This window comes from Halichoerus grypus, chromosome 1 (genome assembly GCF_964656455.1).
Source record: "Halichoerus grypus chromosome 1, mHalGry1.hap1.1, whole genome shotgun sequence".
NCBI classification, from domain to species: domain Eukaryota; kingdom Metazoa; phylum Chordata; class Mammalia; order Carnivora; family Phocidae; genus Halichoerus; species Halichoerus grypus.
Genome location: NC_135712.1, coordinates 127,640,007 through 127,666,202, shown reverse-complemented (window position 1 = coordinate 127,666,202; position 26,196 = coordinate 127,640,007). Strand labels below are relative to the sequence as shown.

The following is a 26,196-nucleotide window of genomic DNA, read 5'->3' as shown; positions in this document are numbered from 1 at the left end:
AAGCCAGACACTTTGCGGAGGGACTGAAGGGTTTTAAACATCTCAAGAAAAGGCATCAGTGAGCTGGAAAAGAGGAAATAAAATGTAAGAAAGAAATTGGATTAATCAGATGCAAGAAGCTAAAGAAAAACGTGAAGAGGAGTAAAGGAAGAAAGAAGAAAAGGCTCCTATCTCTGCTCATACACATATTTATGATTTAATTTCTTCCCGATTTCGCTGGGGCTCGGTTCTCTGGTTCTTGCTCCTTCTCTCTTGCCAGCTGATGCAAAGTGCTTTATATTTCAAAAGCAGTTGTATGAGATAAAATCAGAGTTAGGGGAGAAAATGGGCTGGCTCTGTCATTTCTTAAACATGGTATAAAAATTCTTTGAGGCATTTAGAATGGCTTGTTTTGTTTCTCAGACCCTAACTAACAGGGCCTTTTATTTTGGCAGGCATTTTCTGCTTGGCTGAATTTGGGCTTTGAAATCACCACCTAGTTGAACGTGGAATCATGTTAGGCACCATTTCTTTAAAGGGTGGTAGCTTTAAAACAACTAGAATCCATAATACACTCGATAAGCCTGGTCTTTCTTTTATCTTGTGACACTTGTAGTTGTGATGGTACCAAAACTGGGTTTCTGTGAGAAGTGTGTAACTGATCAGGTCTCCATATACGAAATAGTAAAGGGGATCAAAGATCAGAGCAAATCCTTTTTAAGAGAAGCAATTATAACAATTCTATCTGTTCTCTTCAAAGAGAACCTCAGCAAATCAAAGTCCATTGAAGGTCCAAATTCTTATTTTCCAATAATTTCTGAAGTAGAAGTGAAAACACACTTCATGCAATCTCTTTGTTCTTAAAGTTGCCTGTGTGCTGTCAGTGATCCTTTGAAATTTGAAACCAATTTCACCTCCTACAGCAATTATAGAGTACAAAAACTAGACTTCTTAAAAAATATTTGATGACTGTATTTTCACAAATGCTGTATGTACCACAGTGTGGCATGGCTTTATTTCACTTATTCATTAAGATGAGTTTGAGCTTTCCCTTCTGTTTTTAATAAGAAGACCCTCTTGGTGTAGTTCTCCATGAAAGCCACTTACCAAGGAAAATAGGTCAGTTCGGCATTAGCTCTAGGTTGCAAACACACACACACACACACACACACAACAGAAAAAAACAAAATGATCTATTGAAATACCTACTGATATATTTGAGAAATTTAGCTTTTGCTTTTATTTGAAGTGTGAGTTCTTTCATGTGGCCTCGTAGATCTCTTTCTTTAGGAAGCTGGGGCACCGGAGCAGAATCACAGCACTGTTAAAGCTAGATGAGAACTTGGAAGTCATCCAGGCCAACAGCTCCACTTCTGAGATGAGGAACCTGAGCAGGGCTGGACTAGGGGGAGGTGGGTGTGGGACCCTGGATGCAGAATTACAGGGGTATTTGTTCTTAGCTGCGGATCACTCCTGCTCTTGCATGAGCCGGAAAGTGAATACCTCCTTCATTGTGCACCTGGGCATTCCTCCTGCCCCACCCTAGTCATGGCCCTGAAACGGATGCCATAGAAGGTTCAGGTCACCTGCTGAGTTGGTTCAAGGCTGCTTCTCTTCTCCCAGGCTGCCTTTCTGAAATTTGAAGGTGGTATCATGTTTAATGGAGAGGATTTGACAGATTTTTATTTCCAAATAGTCTTCTAAACAATATTGTTTCATTTGTGGTAATCCTGTTTCCTTCTATCAGCTTCTCACGAACTGTTAATTACCTTCCACAAGGAATTTGATGACCTGACTTCAGAGAACCTGCCTGAGTCTCAGCCCATTCCTTCTTTGGACCTTGACCCACTTGAGTCAAGTATAGAAGATCATGGTATGACTGACCTTGGAGATCATGGTATGAGTTTGCGTCAGTATTCGGAAGGGTTGGCACATGGGTTGGTGTGGCTGACCCTCTAGTAGGCCTGGGTGGCCTCTGAGAAAAGCCTTGGATGGATGTAACCACCTTCCATCAGTTTGCCAGAGCTGAGCTGGGACCAGGATAAAAAGCAGAGAAGCCAAGGGATTTGTCTGTTCTCTTCCATCTTCTTTGTAATAGATGAAGATGAGTTAGAAACTTACACCAGGTGAGAAACCTCTTCTACATGAGTTAAACAATATCATCATTAACTGACTCCGGAATAGTGTAGGACTACGAATGCTCTGAAGTACTGTTTCCCTCTTCTAGAAGTGATTTCCCTGGCCTTCATAAATTTAAAGTGAAAAAATGAAGTCAGGCTTTGGAAAATCAACTATATGGATGTGCAATCATTGCCAGCAGTGCTCAGAGCTGTGACTCAAATGGGAGAGAGAGAGCAGAGCTTAATGGTTGAAAACATGAATTTTGGAGTCAAAAGCTGCCCCTATGAGGGGGCAGCTTCATCTTTGTAGGTCTCAGTTTCCTTATCTATGAAATAAGAATAATACCTCCTTTAGGAGTTGTTGTGAAAAGCAAATGAGAGTAGGCATGTGATGTGCTCTTGCCTCAGTGCCCAAAACACAGTAAGAGCCAAAGAAAGGGAAACAGTTTATGACCCCAGGAGGGAGGGTTCTGACCATGGGGGCCATCTCAGGCTTGTACCAGCCTCCCCAGTGCCTAGGACAAAGTGCCAGGAATAGTGTAGGCACTCAATAAATATTTCTTGAATAAATGAATGAATGATATGTTAGTCTGGCCCTCTGAGAAGCAGATGTCAAGATGGGAACAAAAGTGCAAGGATATTATTAGGGAAAATGTCTGCATAAAAGGCATTAGGAAAGGAGCTGGAAAAGGCTGAACCATCAGACCATGATTCAAGTCATGTTCCAAATGAAAAGAGAGAGGTTTGGTGGATGTGTACTAGTCTGCTAGGCAAACAGAGGCAACCAAGACATCAGGAAGTCTTTAAGCAAAGTCAGCCATCAGGGGGGCTTGCCTTAGTATCCCTGCTGTACTTTAGCAGTGGTAGTAGCCTCTGAGAGAATACAGGGATGGATTCCAGAACACAGCCCTGGGGCCCTTGACCAATTATGCTCTTTGTAGTGGGAGGTCTTTGAGGTGTGTCCTCATGGCTGCACAATGGTGTAACAACTCTCTTGGGCAGTAGTTGAGTTCTCTTTGCAAACTGAGAGTGAAAGTAGTGAAATTTGGATTGACTGGTCATCTCAGCCCAAATTTGCATTTGATGTCTTCCTGACAGAGCTTTTAGAACTTGTGCTGCCTCCTTCACCTGTAAGGAAACTAGCACCTGAAGCTCTTTAGGTTGGCATTTGCCAACTTTTAAAATGGTGTTGTGGAAGCCATCTGGTAACAGGTGTTATTGCTAAACAAATATGTATATCAGATGGATTTGCATCTTAGAGCCTTTTTAGGTATTTCTTTAATATATTGTTATTTTCCAAAGGTAAAACTTAGAAGCACAGAAATATCCCACGGGCCTTTCTTTCCAAAAATATAAAACTGAGAGTTAGGCCATTGGGTAGCACTTGATATGGATGGCTTGTGCTTTGCTGTAAGGCAGAACCATCCCTGTGTATAAAGAGGAAGCCCCAGAACAGGATATTGAGTGGGTGGTCTAGGATCAAGAGGTCTGGGCCCAGCCTCTGGGTCTCAAGTAGAAAAGTACTTACTACTCATTTCATAATGGGAAACCAAAGACATTATGTAATTTGCTCAAGAACTCAAAAGTGCCTGCTTTCTAGAGGAGCACCCTTTCCATTTTCCCCAAAGTGTATGCATTTGGAGGTTGTGGGTAGGTGCAATAGATTCTCAAGAAGCAGACAAATGAGTCGGACTTTCAAAAGGCAGAGTCTTTGTGTGACTCTTTGCTAATTTTTGTGAACTGTAGTAGTCAAATTACTCCTAAGCTAGGCCTGACCACAGGTTGCACCTGCTACCAGGAGACTCACGCTGATGTCCTCCTTTGTCTTTTGTCATGGGGGTTTCAGTATGGTAGACCAGAAATTGATTTACCAGCCAAACTGGAAATGGTCAAATCTATTCCTTTGACCACCTTATTTATGCTATAAGGAAACACTACTTAGGTCTCCCATAATAAGCTGTCAGATCCAAAAAACACATTGTGGTTTTAGTCGGGCCAAATGCCTTGTAAAATACGTTAAACAATCCCCTTATTATTTCCTCCCTGTAAATTCATATTTTTCTAAATTGGAAAGGGAGACCTAGAACTATGAAAACATAACCTTTGGGTTGATGATTGATTGGACTTATGGGCCACTCCAAGATTATTCGTGATCATATAGCTGTATCATGAAATTTTGAGATACGACACTTTAATTTGTTGATGAATTCTGAAGTGGTTATTTTCCCCATTCTCTTTGCCTTTTAGAAGATTTGACTCCAAACTTTTAGCACCCAGGGGAAGTTTTTATTTATTTTTCATCTAGCATGTATATGTAAAATAAAATTACACAGTCTTTTTTTGAAGCTTCTACACCAAATGTTTAATCAGTCTGATGCTGAATTGGAAAATTCCCTCTGCGATGTGAGGAGTTAGTTGCAGAGAAAGAAAACAGAGTAAGACGTTATTTACATCTGATATGCATTTCGTTGACTACCGCTGATTTAATCTAGCCAAAGTCATGGATAACCATTATAATCAAATGAGAAAGCACAACTGGAACATTAAAGAAATTATCCCTATCCCTAACCCCTTACATGTGATACTGATGATTTCTTGCACATTAATTTCTGCCAGGAATTTCATTGCATTTAGCCTTATTTTCGGCAGCTCCCTGTTGAGTTGCAGAATAGGGTTTCTTGCAAAGCTGGAATAGCTTGAGGCTCATGAGCTTGGTGCGGACAGATCATGGCTCTCAATCCACCTGTTCAGATGATAAAGCTTCACCAGCGTAGGCCTTGGCTGCCTGCCCATGGCCTGACCAGTTGTCTCTTAAGTACCCTTTCAGCTACTCCTTGAGCAAGTCCCGAGCCCCTTCCCTGTGCTCAGAGAAAGCTCTGACCTCAGGGGGCGTTGTCCTTTGCTTGCCCATAGGAAGTCCACATGCCCTTTGTGGCTGTGGGCTGCTCTGTGACTTATGGTGTCCTCTCTTCCCTTTAAATGTCCAAGTGGAAATAAAGTGATTTGAACTCTGTTAAACAATCATATATTTTTACTGTTTTAATTTTAAAAATGAAAACACTGACTCTGCAATTCTACCTCTAGATAATTACCTAAGAGAAATGAAAGCATGGGGTGCCTGGGTGGCTCAGTCGTTAAGCGTCTGCCTTCGGCTCAGGTCATGATCCCAGGGTCCTGGGATCGAGCCCTGCATCGGGCTTCCTGTTCCGCGGGAAGCCTGCTTCTCCCTCTCCCGCTCCCCCTGCTTGTGTTCCCTCTCTCACTGTGTATCTGTCAAATAAATAAATAAAATTTTTCAAAAAAAAAAAAAGAAATGAAAGCATGTCTGCAAGACGATCTGTACACAAATGTTCTTAGCAGTTTTATTCGTAGTACCAAAAATTAGAAATAAGTGTCAACCAATAGATGAATGGGTAAATAATAGTTTATCCATGCAATGTAATACTTCTTGGCAATGAAAAGGAAAAAAGTATCAATACATACAACAATATGGATGAATATCAAAAATATTGTGCTGAGTGAGAGAGGCTACAAACAAAGGAGTTCATATTGAATGATTGCATTTCTGTGAAGTTCTAGAACCAGCAGCACTTATCTGTAGTGATAGCAATGAGGCCAGTGGTTGTCTGGGAATTAGGAATTGACTCAAAGGGCACAAGGGAACCTTTTATGGTGATGGAAAAATTTGATACCTTGATTGTGGTGGTGGTTTGCCCTGATGTATATATTTGGTTTTTTTTTTTGTTTGTTTGTTTGTTTTAAAGATTTTATTTATTTATTTGAGAGAGAGAATGAGACAGAGAGAGAGAGCATGAGATGGGGGAGGATCAGAGGGAGAAGCAGACTCCCTGCTGAGCAGGGAGCCTGATGCGGCACTCGATCCCGGGACTCCAGGATCATGACCTGAGCCGAAGGCAGTCGCTTAACCAACTGAGCCACCCAGGCGCCCCTGATGTATATATTTGTTAAAGCTCACTGAGTTCTATGCTTTAAGTGAGTGCATTTTATTGTCTATCAATTATACCTCAATAAAGTTGATAAATAAAAAGAACTTTGCTAAGATATCCAGAAAAAAGAAGAAAGGGAAAAAAAACCATTAAGAGTAATGCCTCAGTCTGTGCTTTAGCTAATGGATGGACGAGAGAGACTCTGGTGAGGTCATGGAGAGAGAAGGCAACTGCGAAGATCTCTAGTATTACTTGGGACACAAAGTCCTTAGTCCAGATAATGATCATGGAGTTTTCTTCTAATGTCAACTGAGCAATATTGCCTTCCACAAGGAATGTTAACAGAGTTGTGGGGTCTTCTTTCCAGAGGAAAATTGGCTTAAAGATGAGGGCCTGGGATCCCTTAGCTCCTCTCTTCAGTCTTTATAGTTGGAGGTGTCACACTGGTGTGGCAGGAACCCATACCAGCAAGTCTCATAGGACCTCATGTCCTCTGAAAGCAGCCCGAACATACTAGAACAAAAAAATAACAGCCCGGACTCCAAAACCCAGCCCAGAGAAGCTGGTAGAGCTGCCTGGCTCATTAGCCCTCAAAAAAGACGAAGTGCTGGGAGGTCACTTCTATGTTCCTAGATGTCCCATCACTCCTAGAGCTTTAGATGTCTTAAAGACTTCATTTCTAAATATAAATTGATGGTGGTTTTATTTCAGATTTGTCACAGATTCCACCGAGTTAAATTTGCATTGCATGGTAGTGTTTCCACCTGACTCTCGTATTTACACCCAGGAATAAAGGCTCCTGCGGACACTCTAATTTCCTCCGCTCTAGAGGGTAATTAAAATGAATCTAATATTGAGTAAAGATGTGCTGAATCTCCACCCTGAGGCATTATTTAATAATTTAGACCATTCCTTCCATAGGAGAAGCTGGGTAGGTGCCTCTAACTGAAATTTAAAGGATTGTATCCAATTTGAAAACTTGAAGTGGATGCAGATTAACACCTGCCCCACCAGCCACTTCACACTTGTATCCTAAACAGGCAGGAGAGAAATAAGAGGAAAATCGGTCCCCAAGAACATCAGCTACTCCTAGAGAAAACCAGCACCTCTGGACACCTCAAACTAATTTTCTCTCCTGCGAAAGCTGTATGTGATTCCATGGTCTATCCCTTCACCCGACATAAATTAACACAGTAGTTGTTACACTGAAGGTGCTGCTGGTAGGCCAGAGAGCATGCTTCAGTGGCCTTGCTGGGCCTGTCATGGGTCATGTTTGGAATGAATCAATTAGGCAGAAAATTAAATAAGCACCAATCATGGCTTTAAGGTCAGATAGACTACAGAATAGAATAGACAACACCCTCCGATACTGTGTGCTTCAGACAGCACTTTGGACATACCATAGGATGGTTTTTCTTTGGCTGATGAAATTATTTTCCATGCCTGCAAGTTTCACAGCTGTGCCCAGGGCTCCCGCACCCACCACCAAGAGAACATCGCTCTGACACCCGAAGGAAGTTAAACTGTCACAGAAAACTAAGAGAGCTGTAGCGGATAGCGTTCGCTTCCAGTCCAATAACCATCTTTGATTCATATGCTAATTTTTTGAAGGGATTGAAATATTTTCCTTGGGTGTTTGTTTAGGCCAGGCTTTAATTTAGATATTTGTGATAGGAATTTAAATGTGTCTTCTCTGATCTTCACAGAGGGCTGTTTTGTAGCAGCGAGGACCTCGGCACTATCAGCCATCTCCTGTGTTCACTTGTCGGAGTCTTTCATTTTTGGAAATGAAATAGCACATCTCCCAAACAGACAAAAAAACCTTCCTGGCAGGGAACTGTGGCAGCAGTACCTAATACCGTCTGTCATTCGGGACTAACAGCATTTTCCACTGCCTTCTCTTCTCTCGCTTCAAAAAAAAAATTCAAAATAGAAAAATAGGAAGCCTAAGGAAGGTTCAAAGTGATTGTCATGTTTCATAGTAGCGTGTCTGTGTGCGAGCAGTATAATGAATTTGACTTATTCTTAAAAAGTCCATTTCCCCACATCTGTCTGCAGAAAGTGATGTTTGTGTCATTGCCGGCATTTGCAGCTCACCAGTTAGACTTCTTTCTGAGATCGTGGGAAGAGTTCTTTATAAACTCATTATTCTGCTCACTGGTATCCACACGTCAGATTACATTTTAGGAATGTGTAGTATAACTCTACATACCTAGCTTCACAGCTAACCGTGTCTTTCCTGCTCACCCCTTGGCCTGTCCTAGTTTCTTTTCCTGGCCATGGCTCCTTTAAATTATTAATGGAAGTTCTTACTCTTAGAGATTGGCCAGCTAAGTACCTGTTTGTAGATGAGTTTAAGATGCCTGCAGGCTTTCACTGCATTTTGTACATGGGCATTTGGGGTTGTAGAGAGAGCGAAGTGACTTTACCCATTTTATAGCTCAGATTCATTTTTCTTCTGTGAATCTAGGAAAAATGAACAAACCCAACCCCTCTCCCCAGCTTAACCCTACATGGCCTGCTTTCCTGGCTTCACACAGCTTAGAACTAAATGAATTTCCTTCCTTCCCTCCGCCTTCCATATCCTCACAGCCCCATCCTAAGAGATAATAATTTAACAGTTGGCATAAGTGGTTGCTTATGAATATATGGTCTCTAGCTAATATATTTGGCCTCCTTTTATTTGTAAGATTACACATTTTGAAGAAGACTAACCTTTGTGTGTTCATAGTGTTCTCGATGAGAAATTTAGTGGTATACTAGAGAGGGCTAGAAAGTGACTACTAGTGGGACACCTGGGTGGCTCAGTCGGTTAAGCATCTGCCTTTGGCTCAGGCATGATCCCAGGGTCCTGGGATCGAGTCCCACATTGGGCTCCTTGCTTAGCGGGGGGCCTGCTTCTCCCTCTGACTGCCGCTCCCCCTGCTTGTGCTCTCTCTCTCTGACAAATAAATAAATAAGATTTTTTAAAAAGGTGACTATTGGTTAAGAAAAAGCAAGTTTTGGAAAATTAAAACAGTTTTTTCCCTTAGCTCCATTAGCTCTGTGTTATTGATGATGAGTGGGTCAGTGTCCTGATTGTGCAGGTGTATTCAGAGGCCATATTTTCACCTATTCCCAGAAGGCCATTGAGCCATCTTGATGTCATTCCATACCTCACCTCTTACTTTTTACTCTCAGTAAATCATACTCTTACAAATGTTGATCTCACAACTCAAAATTCCACTAAAAAGGCATCATGATAAAAGTGTATGTTTCCCATTATATTGAGAGTATTCATTGATTCCAACTTGATGGCACCTCCGAGAAGCACTCACAGTACAGAAGCCTGTCACAGCACAGCAGCTGAGAGCCAATGGGCCAGTCCTTCGTTCCTCAAAGCATGGTCTGAGGACTGCATCACTAGCATCCTGAGAACCTGTTAGAAATGCAGAATCTCAGACCCCACCCTAGGCTTACTGGCTCAGCAGCTGCAAAATCCCAGTGATATGTCTGTGCATTCAAGTTTGAAGAGACTGAGCTGGACTCTAAGCTCAACAAGAACGGGGACTATGTCTGTCTGGCTCATTTTATTCCCACCTGCTGACACAGTGACTGGCTCTGAGTTGGTGCTTGGTAAATATTTGTTGAATAAATGATTAAATCTAGGGGGAAAATTCTATAAGAACACTAATGCTTTTTGTCATAAGCAGCATACATTTCTTGCAGAGATTGATTCAGTTGGGGAAACAGTAGAATAGCAAGTTGCCAGGAGAGGCTAATTCATGTGCATTGGTGTTCCCCTATAACTTTTACTCTTTCTTCTTAAGGGAGATGGTAATCTCATTTTACCAGATGGATCCTGGGAAGAGGAAAAATAAAGGAGGAATGTCAGAGACATGGGAATGTAAATCCTCCATGCGTGCTTTTTGAGTCCCCTAGACCTTGCCTCTTCCTTTATAGATACCCCTCCATTTAAATAATCTCTAATGTAAGCCACCACTGTGCAAAAATAGGGTTTCTTTTTCCGCACTACCCATAGAACAGTATTTAGTTTAATAGAAGTGGTCACATCACCACAAAGTAATCCTCTCAGACTCCTTCATGTATTTGCTAAGTGTACACATTTAATGGGAATAAAGGGGTTTTATGAGGTATAGTCTGTGTTACAGGTGCACACTCGTCTCTTTTGTTTGCATCAGCTTAGTCTCCCCATGGAATCCATGACAGCACTCTACCTAAGACAGAGCACGAGCAAATGCTGGTTGGTGCATTACTCTTATACCAGGGTTGGTAGAGCCTGTATGTGAAAATAACTCTTTAGTGGTTTTATCGGCTGGGTCTTCTGGGAAGCAGACACTAAGACAGAGAAGTGTAGGAGATGTATTGAGGGTAATTTCCGTTGAAAGAAAAATGAGAGTGGGATCAGGAGTAGGCAAAGAAAGGCTCCAGACTGTGATGCAGGTCTGACACCTGTGATAGGCAAGCAGGAAGGCAGGAGGAGTGGGTAGAATAGCCTCAGGCCTCACTATAGCTCCGAGATAGCCTCAGTCAACCCAGTGGAGAGTTCTGGATCAAAGATGGCCCATAGAGGAATCCTGCGTTGGGCAGAAATGCTGTGCCCTACTATCCCCTCCAGCTCAACAGATCCTCAACTGCTGCCAGCTCACTGCAAGCTTTGCAGCTAATTAGCAAGCTCTTGGATGGACATCTGACAGACACCCCTCCATAAATGCCGCACGCCTCCATTGAGGCAAGTCATTCCATATGCTTGAGATGAATAAAATAGTATTTGAATAAACAATCTATAATTTAGTACTTTTCTCTAACTCAGGGTAAACTTACCTCCAATATATGCAAAGGAAGAATGACTAAAACTTCTGGAATATCCATAGACATGTCACAAAAACCCACTAGATTGGAAGCTGCTGGTGTACCTGAAAGAAATTTGGAGCCAGACTTTGTCTCTTTCCCACTTCTAGCCATTTACCAACTGTGTGAACTGGGGCCAAAAAAAAAAAAAAAAAAAAAAAATTATTGCCAAGCCTCAGTTTTCTCATCCCCGTAATGGGAATAATAATACCCAATATTCGGGGGTTAAGGGAGGAATAAATTAGGTGGTAAGCAAAGAACTTTGCACAGTGCATGAACCAGAAAGTGCACAACCATTTCTTACTAAAAAAAAAAAAAGATAAAATGTCAAAGCAAGTTGCAATATTTTCTCAAGTTCCACATAATACCTCTAAATTGGTGATAAATAATATTTCAGTTTTTAACTATCCAGGAGACCTTCTTATTATAGCTTACAAACACCTTCACCATATTAATTAAGTATGATTTGGAATACAATACTTTTATTTGCTCTAGTTTTTGCATTTATGAGAAATATAAAATTGCTCAGGCTGGGTAGTTCTTCCTGTCAAATTATGGTCTTAATTATGCCCATCTGGGCCAATTAGCTTATTAGCATTAAAAAAAAAATTATCTTCTTTGTCAAGATGGTAGACAGCCCGCAGAACCCAAGCCAAATTCCCAGAGATGTGTGTGCCCCCCACCCCCCGACTGGTGGGTCAGGAATGCCACTGTTACACCCAGAAGTAGAACCTGGGACAGAGTTCTTTAAAAGATGCTCCTTTGCCAGCCATCCTGAGCCCATAAACTGGCAACTAAAATTTCCAGCTATTTTCCCTAAATACATTATAAATGTAAATATATTTTGTACTAAGGAGCATAATAAGGGCAAGAATATACATTAGTTTTCCACTGTAGTCTCATTTGGGATTTAGGCCAAATTCAGATGAAAATAGAGCTTGGTAGGCATAACTATGACTTTTGCAATGGAAATACTCAGGTAATACATGCACTTATTTTAATAGAACTCTCTGCTCTGGGTTTGTAATAAAATCAGGATGTTTTTCTGAGACACAAGGATTTGTTCTATGCTCTACCTTGGAGGCTGTATGTATAAGTGACCCCCTGGTTTTAGACAAATTGCTCTAAAAATTCTATTAGTTTCCCCTTTAGTTAGACTATAAAGAATATAAAGAAATTTCAGCAGGCTGAAAAGATTTCTAAGATAGGGAAAAGTCTGTACTCATTTCAAATGTATTATTTTGCCTCCCTTAGGGCTGCACATGGAATTAGAATATTCCAGATAGGATTTTATATGCATAATTAAATCACTCGATTCTTACCACGAATCTGGTAGACAGGCTATATTTATCTTAAAGAAGGGTATAGTGGCTTGTTCAAGACAGTATTTTTTGACTACCGTATGCTACAAACAACTATAAGGTGCCTTCAGATATCTGTAAGAGATTTTCTTAAAATAAGAATTAATTGGAACAAATTCTAGGTTATCCTAATAATATAATTCTCAATTTTTTTTAAGTGGGAGAGAAAAGTGGGAGTTGTGGTTAGAGGCTAGTGTTGCTTATGTCTTGGGTCTGCCCCTTGATTTGGTTATGCCTGCACTATCATTAATCCTATCAAGAGGGGAGAAGGTTTGGAATGGCGACTCTAAGGGAAGGCAGGCTGGGTGTGACCCTCTAGTCTGAGGGGCCGAGGCTCAGGCTTGTCCGTGCTCAGGAGAGAGCAGGTCTTCATAGTCTGAGTCAGGATACCACAAACACAGGAGGCTGAGCTGGCCACTGCCTCCTCAAGGTGACTTTGCTTATATGTATTCTGAGTCCAGGTTTTTCAGTTGGGCTGCTTACCAGAATCCCTTATGGGAATTTAAAAATATAAACACCATAGTCTCTGTCGTCTTAGACTTTGATTTAGAAGCTCTACATCAGTGGTTCTCAATCTATACTATACATCAGAATCACGTGGAGGATTTGTTGAAACACAGATTGCTGGATTTAGCGGCACTCGGGAGCTGGCTTATATTGACTCCTGGACCCTATTGTGCGCATCTTCCTATCTCGTGTTCAGTGATAGCACGTGGGTAGCTTGAAATCAGCTATGGTGAGTGAGTGTTTACACCAGGGAAATTAGCAAATGCTGCTAATCAGAGCTTTCCTCAAGAGCCAGTTGTTAAACCTTTACCAGCACACCACTCCAAAGCCTCTGACTCAGTAGGTCTGGGGTGACGCCCAAGAATTTGCATTTCTAACAAGTTTCTTGGTGATGCTGCAGCTGGTTTGAGGAGCACATACTAAGAACGATTTGTCTAGAATTATGCTGTCCAATTTGACAGCCACTAAGCCACATATGGTTATTTGAATTCGAATTTTAATTAATAAAAATTAAATAAAATTAAAAAATCTTTTTCTCAGTCATGGTAGTCACATTTTAAGTGCTTAAACTAATATAATGTTATATGTCAATTAGATTGCAATAGAACTGGAGAGGGAGCGGAATGCTTAAGATTCACATATGGTTAGCGGTTACAGTATTGGATAGCATACTTCTAGAACATTTCATCATTGCAGAAAAGTCCTTTTGGGCAGCACTGCTCCAGGAAAAAATCTGGGCACCTAATTTTTTTTTTTAAGTTCTACAGGTTATTCTCGTGGGAAGTTTGTTTCAATAATCACTACAGTTATTAAATGTTGCTCTTACATTTCAACTCTCTAAAACTCAAACTCACAAAAAATTCTGTGTGCCTCATTTTCTATTTCTTACTTGGGAAGGAAGGATTGATTTGCTAAAGTTCTCAAATACTTGACAACACGTATTAATGACTCTTTTTTAGAGGTGAGGACAAGGAGGCCAAATCCATATTCTTTTTCAGCCCAGAGGTTTCTCCTCGATGCTGTGACAGGTCTCTGCTAAATAGAAAAAATTAGTACAGGTGTTGGTCATAGTCCTAGCTCCAGATCGTATCAGGGGCCAGCACGGAGATAACCATTATAGTGCCTCTGACGAAATGTATGGCAAATGAAAACCCCAGAGGGGAGAGGATTTAATTAGACGTGAAGTGTCAGGTGAAATAGTTAAGTCATTAGTGGCATCTGTGGGGCCAGTTACCAAAACCTGAGGTAGAGGGTTACATAAGGAGACAGAGGCCTGATAGCTGGACCAGAAAAGAGCTGGCCTGGGATGCCAGCCGGTGTGGGTTGCCTCTTGTGTGTTGTTGGGTAATGGTCTTTTTATTACAACCTGGCATATAGAAGCGTGCTGTGTGCGTTACCATCTCCACAATGCTTGTGTGCTCTAAACAATGTCCATTTACTTTGGTTCCTATGTGACTGAAATTTTATCTTCTTTACAATGATCCAAAAAATTGCCAGTGGTATTTCTTTTTCCTCTGAAAGATTTATTACAATAGACTTTCTTTTCTCAAGTGGCAGTTTGCTTCTGGGAGCTTCAAAAGCTGTTGCATTGCCTGGTTCTGTAACAATCTCTTCAAAACTACAAAAAAAAATATATCTCTTCTTTCTGGGCTTCTTTCTAGGAATTCTGGAATTCTTCCTTTTAGGAATTTCCCACTGCCATTATGCTTGTACCTTTGTAGGCACTATTATATCCTTGTTCTTTTGTATCCTAATTGATCTGCCTGCTTCTAGGCAATTGCCTTTCACATCCTTCAGCAAAGCGTTCCCTGAACACCATTTCCATGAACAGCCAACCTTCCACAGATATTTATTGGGTGCCTACTCCGCTGGGAAAAGAGAATACAGAATACAGTAGTAAGCAGAACAGACTTGGTTCTACCCTTATAAGCCTATAGTGAAGTTTTCTTCTACCCGGAAGCCTTTAGTTACTTCCTAAAGTGGGTTGAATTGTGGCCCCCCAAAATATGTCTACTTGGAACTTCAGAATGTGATCTTATTTGGAATAAAGGTCTTTGTAGATTTAATTAAGATAAGGATCATCACATGAGATTACCCTGGATTATTATGGGCCCTAAATGCAAAGACAAGTCCTTTGAAGAGAAAACAAGACAAATACACTGAGAAGACTATGGGAGGACAGAGGCAGAGATTGTAGTGATGCATCTACAAGCCAAGGAGCACCAAGGATTGCCAACATCCACCAGAAGGTAGGAAAGAGGCATGCAACAGGTGCTCCTTTTGAGCCTCCAGAAGGAACCAACCCTGCTGGTACCTTGATTTCAGACTTCTGACCTCCCACATTGGGAGAAAATAAATTTCCGTTGTTTTCAGCCACCAACTTTGTGGTACTTTGTTACATCAGCCCTAGGAAACTAATATACTTCCTTTACTCTTAGAAACATGAACTCTTTCATCCAATTTTCAACTAGCAATCAAGAGATCAAGTTACATAGTCAGGCTGTCTAGGTTGGAGTTCTGGATTTGTCAATCACTATATAACTGAGTCAAATTACTTAAATCTTGTGCCTCAGTTTCTTCATCTGTAAGATGGGAATGAATAATATCCATGCCATAGCATGGTTATGAGGAATAAATAAAATTACATACTTAAAACACTCAGAACAGCTGCTGGAATGCTTAATAATTATGGAAATTATTTTACTACTATATTATTAATGTTTGTTGATGTTAAAAGCTTACATAGCCAGTGTAGACTGGTGTGTTTTTTCCACTCTTCAACTCTCCTAGCACTTTGTCTCTCCTACTCTTGATGACATACTGCCTTGTGTTTGTATTGAACTTTCTATATTAATATATAAATCAACAAATAGTTACTGAGGATCTACTAAATTCAAGGTATTCTGCCAGCCACTTTGGAAAGCATGTTATTAATGCCACCAGGAAGTGTAGAATTGGGAAATAAGAGGTATGTCTACATTAAGGTGATCACCAATAATTTTGAAAAAAAAAAAGGGTATAATTCTGAAGAATAGAGAGGAATGAAGAGGTTATTTCAAATAAGAATCTTCAGGAATTTTTCCAGTACCATTAATTGAAAAAACTATCCCTAACACTTTTTTTAAAAAGTTATATTTTTACCAATATTGAGAATGTTTGTGATACGTAGGATAATGACTTCCCAAAGATACCCATCTCCCAATCCATGGAATTTATGAATATGTTACTGTACATGGCAAAAGGGAATTGAAGTTTCTAATCTGATGACTTTAAAATAGGGAGATGATCCTGGATTATCTGGGTGGGCTCAATATAATTACAAAGGTCCTTAAAAGTAGAACGGGGAGGGCAGAAGAGAGAAAACCAGAGAGATAACAGTATTAGCACTTGACTTGACATTGCTGGATTTGAAAATGGAGAAAGCTGAGGGGGTGGGTTGCGGTGTGTGCAACAAGCCAAGGAATGCAGACAGCCTCTAGAAACTAAAAAAATAAGGCTTGTAGAGCCTCCAGAAGGAATGCAGCCCAGCTGATACCTTGATTTTAGCCCAGCTCAAACCATTTTGGATTAACCTCTAGAACTGTAAGATAATAAACTTGTATTGTGTAAGCCACAACATTGGCCATAATTTGTTAAAGCAGCAATAGAAAAGCAATGTGGTATTTTTTTCCCTAACTATTAAATGTAATTTTACTTGAAATTAACAAATCAAAAACTGAAATCGAGTAATTGCTGAACTTGAGATAAATGTTTCTTTACCACAAAAGATATTAGTTACTGGGGCACCTGGGTGGCTCAGTTAGTTAAGCGTCCAACTCTTGGTTTCGACTCAGGTCATGATCTCAGCCTCCTGAGATCAAGACGTCAGGCTCCATGCTCAGTGGGGAGCTGCTTGAGATTCTCTCTCTCCCTCTGCCCCTCCCCCCACTTGCACACGTGCTCTTGCTTTCTCTCTCTCTCTGAAATAAATAAATCTTAAAAAAAGATATTAGTTACTAAAATAATTCTTTAAGGATAAAAATAATGATCATAAAAAATGTTGAAGGCTAGAGTCATTATGGCATTTTAGTATCTATGTGTGTCACTTTAGATAATATTTGTTGAATTCCTGTTCTTCCTGATGAGGAAGTCAAAACAGTAAGGCTTTTCCTTGCCTTACCTCTCAATTTTAGTTATATCTTGTTTTTACGTTCTTAAAGTTTGTAATTTTATACTAATTACATTATGTTCTAAAACCATAATTTCCGGATCCTTATTCTTTAAAATAAGGAGATTTTCACAGACCTGTACCTCTGAAACAAATAATACATTATATGTTAAGAAAAAAAAAAAGAAGGGCGCCTGGGTGGCTCAGTTGGTTAAGCGACTGCCTTCGGCTCAGGTCATGATCCTGGAGTCCCTGGATCAAGTCCCGCATCGGGCTCCCTGCTCGGCAGGGAGTCTGCTTCTCCCTCTGACCCTCCCCCCTCTCATGTACTCGCTCTCTCTTATTATCTCTCTCAAATAAATAAATAAAATCTTTTAAAAAAAAAAAAAAGAAGATAGTAGGAAGGGAAAAATGAAGGGCGGGAAATCGGAGGGAGAGACGAACCATGAGAGACTATGGACTCTGAGAAAGAAACTGAGAGTTTTGGAGGGGAGGGGGTGAGGGGATGGGTTAGCCTGGTGATGGGTATTAAGGAGGGCACGTATTGAATGGAGCACTGGGTGTTATACGCAAACAATGATTCATGGAACACTGCATCAAAAACTAATGATGTAAGTATGTGACTAACATAACATAATAAAATAAAATTTAAAAAATAAAAATTAAAAAAATAATGAGATTTTCTTGGAATTTTAACTCGAATAAACCTATCGAACTTTTTTACCACAGCTTCTTCATTCCTGAGTTCCTAAATTTATTTGTTTGCTTATTAGTGTTTTTACTGTTTTGTTTTAATTTTTTCACTGTAGTCCCTTATAATCCTTAATTTCTGTGACATAGGTTGTTACTTCTTCTTTTCTGATTTTATTTATTTGAGTTCTTTTTTTTTTTTCTTGACGAGTCTGGCTTAGGATTTATCAATTTTGTTTATCTTTTCAAAGAACCAGCTTCGTGGTTTCATTGCTTTTTTCTATTGTATTTTTTTAGTCTCTGTGTCTTTTATTTCTGCTCTGATTTTTATTATTTCCTTCTACTCACCTTGGGTTTTGTTTGTTCTTTTTTTTTTTTTTTTTTTGCCTGTCTCTTTAGGTGTAAGGTTAGATTGCTTATTTGAGCTTTTTCTTGTTTTCGAGGTGGGCCTGTGTCGCTATATATTTCCCTCTTAGAACTGCTTTTGCTATGTTCCAAAGATTTTGGACCATGTATTTTTATTTTCATTTGCTTCCATATATTTTTTTATTTCTTTGTTGACTCATTGGTTGTTTATCATCTTGTTTAGCCTCCACGTGCTTGTGTGTGTTGCAGTTTTTTTTCTTATGACTGATTTCTAGTTTCATACCCTTGTGGTCAGAAAAGATGCATGGTGTGATTTCGTTTTTTTTTTAATTTATTGAGACTTGTTTTGTGGCCTAACATGTGATCTACTCTGGATAATGTTCTATTTGCACTTGAAAAGAATATGCAGTCATTTTTGAATGGAATGTCATATATGTATGTATATATATATATGTTGTTTTTGAGTGGAATGTCAAATTATGGAATTATGGAATGTCAAATGTCAAATATATATATATATATCTATATCTGTTATGCCCATCTGATCTAATGAGTCATTCAAAGACACTTATTTGATTTTCTGCCTAGATGTGGGGTGTTAGAGCCCCCTACTATTATTGTGTTACCATCAATCTCTCTCTTTATGCCCATTAATATTTGCTTTATGTATTTAGGTGCTCCAGTGTTGGGTGCATACATATTTACAATTGTTACATCCTCTTGTTGGATTGATCCCTTTATCATTATGTAATGCCCTTTTTGTCCCTTGTTACAGTCTTTGTTTTTTTTATTTTGTCGGATATAAGTATTGCTACCCTGGCTTTTTTGTTTGTTTCCATTTGCATGGTAAATGTTTTCCCGTCCCTTCACTTTCAGTCTGTATGTGTCTTTAGGTTTGAGGTGCATCTCTTGTAGGCAGCACATAGATGGTTCTTGTTTTTTTATCCATTCCACCACCCTGTGTTTTTGATTGGAGCATTTAGTCCATTTACATTTAAAGTAATTATTGATAGGTATGTACTTACTGCCATTTTGTTACTTGTTTTCTGGTTGTTTTTGTGATTCTTCTCTGTTCCTTTCTTCTTCTCTTGCTCTCTTTCTTTGTGATTGATGAGTTTCTGTAGTGTAATGTTTGGCTTTCTTTCTCTTTATTTTTGTGTATCTATTATAAGTTTCGGGTTTGTAATTACCATGAGGTTCATGTGTAACATCCTAAGTATATAGCAGTCTATATTAAGTTGATGGTTATTTAAGTTTAAACACATTCTAAAAAAAAAACCTTTTTTTTTACTCCCTCCTCCACATTTTATGTGTATGCTGTCATATTTTACATTTTTTATTTATAATTTTCTTATGTCTAATTATGGCCATTTCTTTTCCACTTAAAGAAGTTCCTGGGGCACCTGGGTGGCTCAGTCGTTAAGCGTCTGCCTTCGGCTCAGGTCATGATCCCAGGGTCCTGGGATCCAGCCCCGCATCGGGCTCCCTGCTCCGCGGGAAGCCTGCTTCTCCCTCTCCCACTCACCCTGCTTGTGTTCCCTCTCTCGCTGTGTCTCTCTCTGTCAAATAAATAAAATCTTGAAAAAAAAAAAAAGAAGTTCCTTTAACAGTTCTTATAAGGCTGGTTTAGTGGTGATAAACTTCTTAACCTTTTTTTTGTCTGGGGAACTCTTTATTTTTCCTTCAAATCTGAATGATAGTCTAGCCAGGTAGAGTATTCTTGGTCATGGGTGTTTGCCTTTCAGCACTTTGAATATATCATGCTACTCTCTGCTGGCCTGCAAAGTTTCTGCTGAAAAATCAGCTGATAGCCTAATAGGGTTTTCTTTGATGAAACTTTTGTTTCTTTCTGCTTTTAAAATCTATCTTTAATCTTTGACATTTCAATTATTATGTGTCGTGGTGTAGACTTCCTTGGGTTCATCTTATTTGGAACTCTCTGTGTTTCTTGAGCCTGGATGTCTATTTCCTTTCCTAAGTTAGGGAAGTTTTCAGCTATTGTTTCTTCAAATAAGTTTTCTGTTCCTTTCACTCTGTCTTCTTCTGGGACACCTATAATGGAATGTTTGTTTGCTTGATATTGTCCAAGAGATCCCTTAACCTATCCTCATTTTTAAATTATTTTCTCTTTTTGCTTTCAGCTTGGGTGCTTTCCATCACCCTGTTTTCCAGATCGCTGATATGTTCTTCTGCATTTGCTAATCTACTGGTTGATTCCCTCTAGTGTGTTTTTTATTTCAGTTATTGTATTTTTCAGCTCTGATTGGTTCTTTTTTATATTTTCTATCTCCTTATTGAAGGTCTCACTGAGTTCTTCCATTCTTTTCTCCAGCCTGGTGAGTATCTTTATGATTATTACTTTAAATTTTTTATCAGGCATATTGCTTATCTCTGTTTCATTTAGTTCTTTTTCTGAGGTTTTGTCTTGGCCTTTGTTTTGGAGCATATTCCTTTGTCTCCATTTTGCTTGACTTTCTATTTGTTTCTCTGGATTAGGTGGAACAACTACTCCTCAACTTGAAGAAATGGTCTTGTATATGGATGTCCCCTATGTGTATTTGGTGACTTTCACTGGCTGGCTAGAACTGGCTGGTGTGGGCTGGGGGGTCTCGGGATTCTCCATGCAGTGGGTGCCCTGGCAGGATAGCTAAAGTTGAAGTGGGTGTAGGTTGGGGGGGTCCCAGGGTTCTATGCACAGAGGGTACACTGGCAGGATAGCTAAAGCTGAAGTAGGTGCAGGTCAGGGGGACCCAGGGTTCTAAGTACTGAAGGCACCCTGGCAGGACAGGTAAAGCTGAGGTGGGTGCAGGGGGTCCCGGGGCTCTATGCATAGAGGGCACCTTGGCAGAATAGCTGAAGCTGAAGTAGATGTAAACCAGCGGGTCATGGGGCACTTCTCTTAGGGGGCACCCTGACAGGACAGCTAGTCTTTAATTTTAATTTTTTTAAATTTTCCTTCATTGTTGTAAGAACAATTAACATGAAATCTGCCCTTTTAGATGTCTCAGTGTACTGTAGTATTGTTGATTGTAGGTGCACTGTTATGCAGCAGATGTCTAGAACTTACCTTGCTTCGCTAAATCTTTATGCTCATTGATTAATAACTCCCTATTTCTCCCTTCCTCCAGCCCTTGGCAACCATCATTCCACTCTTTGATTCTATGAATTTGAGTACTTGAGACACCTTATATGAGTGAAATCATGCAGTGTTTGTCTTTCTGTGACTGGTTTATTTCACTTGCAAAGTGTCCTCGAGGTTCATCCATGTTGTTGCATATTATGAAAATTGGTTATGTTTTCCAAAATTAAAAAAAATTATTGAGAAGAGTGGCATTGTTTTACATTTTTACAGGTTTTAAAAAGTAACTGGCTTAATAGAAGGCAGCTGGATTCTCATATCTGCTTTGCATTTAGATTTATCGTGACATTACATGTCATATATGTCTGGAAAACTCCACCATGCACTCATGAGAGGATGAAAGTGAAAAAGGCAGATAAGATCTTAGTACTGTTATGAAGGTAATTTAGATTTTGGATTCCCCTGAAAAGGTCTTGGGGACTCCTGGCCCCTGAACCACTCTTTGAGAACTGTTCTTCTAGGCATGAAGTGAGACACTGGAAGCCAGCATTAAGTATTCCTGGATATCATGAATAATTTCTCCATTTGTACTGCCCTGTTAAACAATTTTTAATAAACTGGCATAAAGGATAATGAAGCAGCAGGATCTCCTTTCATGAATATGGTGCTCTAAGGTAGAAAACCTACTCTATTTGGATTTCATGGGTGTGAAATCATTAATAAGCAGAAATGATGTTGCCAGTGTTATTGTAACGGCCATAAAAGCCGCAGTCTCGCTGAGATGATACACTTTTATGCTTTAATGGACATCATTTTATGTGCTAAGTAGGTGGATGCAAGATCTTGAAATTGTTTGAGGGGCCTCCTGTGGGGATAATTGTGTGGTGAAGTGTATTCATTTACTTATGGATTTACCCCCAAAGAGCTTGGGAGTTTCTGAATCAATCACCCAAACGTTTGGCTCCAGCATTTGCTAGGCATAGCAGTTTTCACCACTGAGGACTCCCAAATAAGATGCAAATTGTCTGATAAATTATTTTGTATTACTCTTTCACTTTTCAGAAAAATAGTCCTTGGAGAGCTGTAGCCTCAGCAAATGCAATCAATGCTTTAGAGCAGGTTGATTTTCAGTTGTTACTGTCACAGAAATAAAACCTCCAGACACTGGGAGGTATGGTGACGGTAAAATGTGTGCTTTCCCTGGAGGCATGGGATTTCAGAGCATACCTTCACGTAGATTGTTCTAGGTCAACCCTGATAAATTACACATACAGCTATCTCTATTTTTGTCTCTCTAGTTACAGTCTTACATTAACATATTCCTATTTTGTTTAATTTTCTCTTGGGAAGATATGAAATTATTTTTAGTCGAATGGCCTATGAAAAATTAGGTGCATTTGACAAAGGTGTGTAATGTACTAATGGAATAAACACAATTCTACTTTTCTAATTTTGAGTAGAATACACAGCAAAAGCACAGATGGGCCCAAATTTATATATCTTTACATATACCTCTCCCATTGTCAAGATTTATTCGATCCTATTAAGTTTTCTGGGGACTTTTCAATAAAATCCTATTAATTCAGATCCTAAAGTTAGAAATGCGTAACATTTTCTCACTTTAACATTAATAATTTTCTTCCTTCCTGTTGTTTAAAATAATCATTTTCATTTGATTGAGGGAAGCAACACAATCCTTATGCTCTTTGCTTTGTTGCATTTTTATAAATTTGTCCTTTCTTGTTAAATATTTTGTTAATAATTATCACACCATTTTAACTATGAATTTTGCCTGTGTTTTAAATTGAGTTTTACAATTGATTAAATAGGAGAAACCACAACCATTTATAAAATACAAAATCTATTTTCCCTTTTTATTTCTCTTAGAAATTTTCATCATGCAATTCGATGTATCTTCTTAACTTTGTTTTTTACATGATAAATACAAAGCAAGAAACCTGCATAGTATAGTGAGAAATCAAGAGATGCAGAATAAGATTAGAGACTGAGTCCAGACTTCCCACACTGGCTGTATGACATTAGGCAAGTCCTCTAACTTTTGCAAGTCCCAAATTGTCATCTATAAAGTGGGTTCTGAGAATCCATTCCCAGGCCACTCATGGAACATCCTAGCTGCCCAAGGCTAAGCAACCGTCCATCACCTCACCTGAAGTGATACACCTGCCTCTGGCTAGTGTCTGGCCTCTGACAAGTTCATTCTCTATATGGCTGCCAAAATGGTCTTTTAAGAATGTAAGTCAGAATTTGTCATTGCTTGCTTAAAGTCCCCCAGTGGCTTTCTATTGTGTTTTGCATACAAAATAGAAAATCTTTCACATGGCCCCACATGGCCCCTGCTTACCCGCTCCCCTCTTCACCAACCTCACCCAGTGTTATGCTCCGTCTCACTCCTGTTAGGGTGACCGGCCATCCTAGGTTGCCTGGGACGTCTTCAGTTTTAGCATTGAAAACTGGAATGGTTGGCCACTCTACTCCTGATGGTCCAGCTACACTGGCTTCCTTTCATTTCCTTGTGTGCCCACATTTTGCCCACCTCAGATGCTTTGCAAATGCTGTTTCTTCTGGAGGCCACATCATTTTATCTCACTGTCTACCTGGCCTATGCCTATTCATTCTTCAGGCCTCAAGATAAATGTCCTGTTCTCAGAAAGTCCTTTTCTCTGCCACAGATGTAAATTAGATCCTGTGAAATTAACAGAAAAAAAATATCTATTGTTCTCTGTCTCCGGTTTGTGGCACAGAGCTCCTAAAATCTTTGTAGTTTCCTAACTGATAAGAGTACTATGAGCATCTTTTGTTCTACTCTTTGGGGTTTTTGACCCTGATTGATGAGGCAGAGTTCCTAAATCCTTTGGAATTTCCAGAGAGATAAGGAGTGTCTTTAGTTCTAGTGAGATGACTCTTGGTGGGCTCCTGGATTTGAAGGAAAGGCTGCTCCTAGCTCCAGTTTGTGAGTGATATTTATCTGGAGTGACCAGTAACTGCTTATCGTCTATAGCAGAGGTGGATAAACTTTCTTAAATGTTCGATAGTAAACATTTTAGGCTTTGCAGACCATACCAGCTCTGTCACAGCTACTCAAACTTGCCATTACAGAAAACAAACAGCCATAGATGGTATGGGCTATGACTGTGTTCCAAAAGCTTTGTTGGCAAAAGCAGGCAGCCCAGACTTGGCCTCACAGGCCCCAGTTTGCAGACCCTTGGTCTAAGTCATTTTCTGCCTATTGTCCTTGGGTTCTGAGAACATTGGTAGGTACACTAACGGCACTGGGAAATGTAAATTTGAAATAAAATTTGCTTGCTGGATGTTCTCCTTTCCTTTATTGAAACTTGGCTTTGGCTTCACTGAAACAAACACTTTTAATACTGTTACCATGCAAATATACAGCACATCCATTTCTTCTTAGTTATTAAATAGGGCAAAATTAATTTTCTAGTGGGATGACTTAGCATTATTGCTGTTTGTGAAAAGAATTTGATGCAAATCAGTAGGCATGCCTTGGGCTTTTTCATTGTGTGTTGGATGAGGACAATCACAGAGCATAAAAACATACATGCTCTGAGGGAAGGAGCTGGATATTAACAGGGAGAGGGCACTCAAACTTGTGATTTCAAGATTTTTTCTTCTCCTTTGTGGGTGCTGATTTCTTGGGAATGTTATCAGCTTTATAGGAGTTAGAATTGGTAACTAAGAAGTGAAAGTGTTGGATCCAAAATGTTGAGAGCCACGAAGTGTTTGGAGATGTGGGTCAGGTTAAGTACTTCAGGCACTTTCGGATAGAGAGAACGGGTAAGCACCTGGGATTCCATTACCTGTTTTTAGAGGAGGGGTCTGATTGGAGGAACCACAATAAGTAGAACTACAGAACTCTGAATAGGAAGCAAGTGTCAGAGAAAAGTTTCCCCCATATAGCAGCTGCTATCAGTGTTCTGTCTATACCCCCTTCCATCCCTTTACCATTTTCTTTTGCTCACCTCCCACCTGTGTCTCTTTTGGTGGGGGGCTGTGGGAGGCTGCTCTTAGACTCCCAGAGGCTGCTTTTCCAGTACTCAAAGAGAGCCAGAAGTGCCTGGGAATTTACCCCTCACCTCTGCGCCCCACCCCAAAGTTCACCAAGGCAGCCTTTTAAAAGTGACTAATGTGTGCAGGCGTATCAGTGTTCCAGGGCCTCCACCAACTGGCCCTAGAGCTCTGTGGGATTGAGCCAAGGTTACCCCTTGTGGGACTCTGCTTGATACTGGCCCCTTGCATGGCCTCCTGCCCCATCTGTCCCACTTCCTCACCCCCTACCAGTGTTTCTCGGGAACCCTTCCTAACAAATAATTTTGGTGAAAGTCCTCATCTCAGAATCTACTTTTGGGGAATCCAACCTAAGACAACTAGTTTTTTAAAAAGTTAGAAGTAGTTCATAGCTATTATAAGAGATCCAGTGGGGGGCACTTGGGTGGCTCAGTTGATTTACAATCCGATTCTTGATCTGGCTCAGATCTCAATCTCACAGTTGTGAGTTCAAGCCCCATGTTGGAGCCTACTTAAAAATAAATAAATAAATAATAAATAAAAAGAAATCTAGTGGAGTTTTTTTTCATCAGTTTTTCCTGAATTAAGCTTTTTTAAAAATTCATTTTGATGGTTTTATTGGACTGCTGTCTCTGTCACAGGACCCCCATTTGAATCACTACATCAGTAATTGATAAGGAAAATGATTTTAATAAGCCCCTGAGCCTTTTGTGCAGATACTTACTCTATGGTCATGGTACAACACTGGGTACCCATACCTTCCAGAAGAAAGTCTTACACAGATCCCACTCCACAGGGTGGACTGTTTCCCTGGTGTCATTCATGGTAGGCCTCAGTGTTTTGACCCAAATAGCCAGTCAGGCTCACCAGAGAGGTTTGAAAACTCCAAACAAAATGAAGATGACAGGATTTTCTGAAAATGACTGTAAAGAGAACTCTACCAGACATCTGTAACAGTTTACCATGAATACTTAGAGACCAAGAGCTTTTCTAGGAAGACAATAGATTCTGACAGTAGATTCTGGTTTCTATTTGTTAAGTAACTGGTCCCCAAGTCAACATTTAAATATTGAGATGGTGCTCCGTTCTGGAAGTGTCCTGGATT

The 26,196-nt window shown here is 39.9% G+C and overlaps 1 protein-coding gene across 9 annotated transcripts in view; it reads left to right on the top strand.

Annotated features, from left to right (window-relative positions):
* NEK11 (NIMA related kinase 11) overlaps positions 1 to 26,196 on the top strand; it is a 173,638-nt gene that overhangs the window by 106,751 nt on the left and 40,691 nt on the right. For 8 of the 9 annotated variants that reach the window (XM_078071830.1, XM_078071839.1, XM_078071825.1 and 5 more), the window contains 2 exons: positions 1,759 to 1,876; positions 20,269 to 20,304. In XM_078071830.1, coding sequence (XP_077927956.1) covers positions 1,759 to 1,876; positions 20,269 to 20,304 — 154 coding nt within the window. The remainder of the gene's footprint in view (positions 1 to 1,758; positions 1,877 to 20,268; positions 20,305 to 26,196) is intronic. The other variant, XM_078071818.1, reaches the window with a different exon arrangement.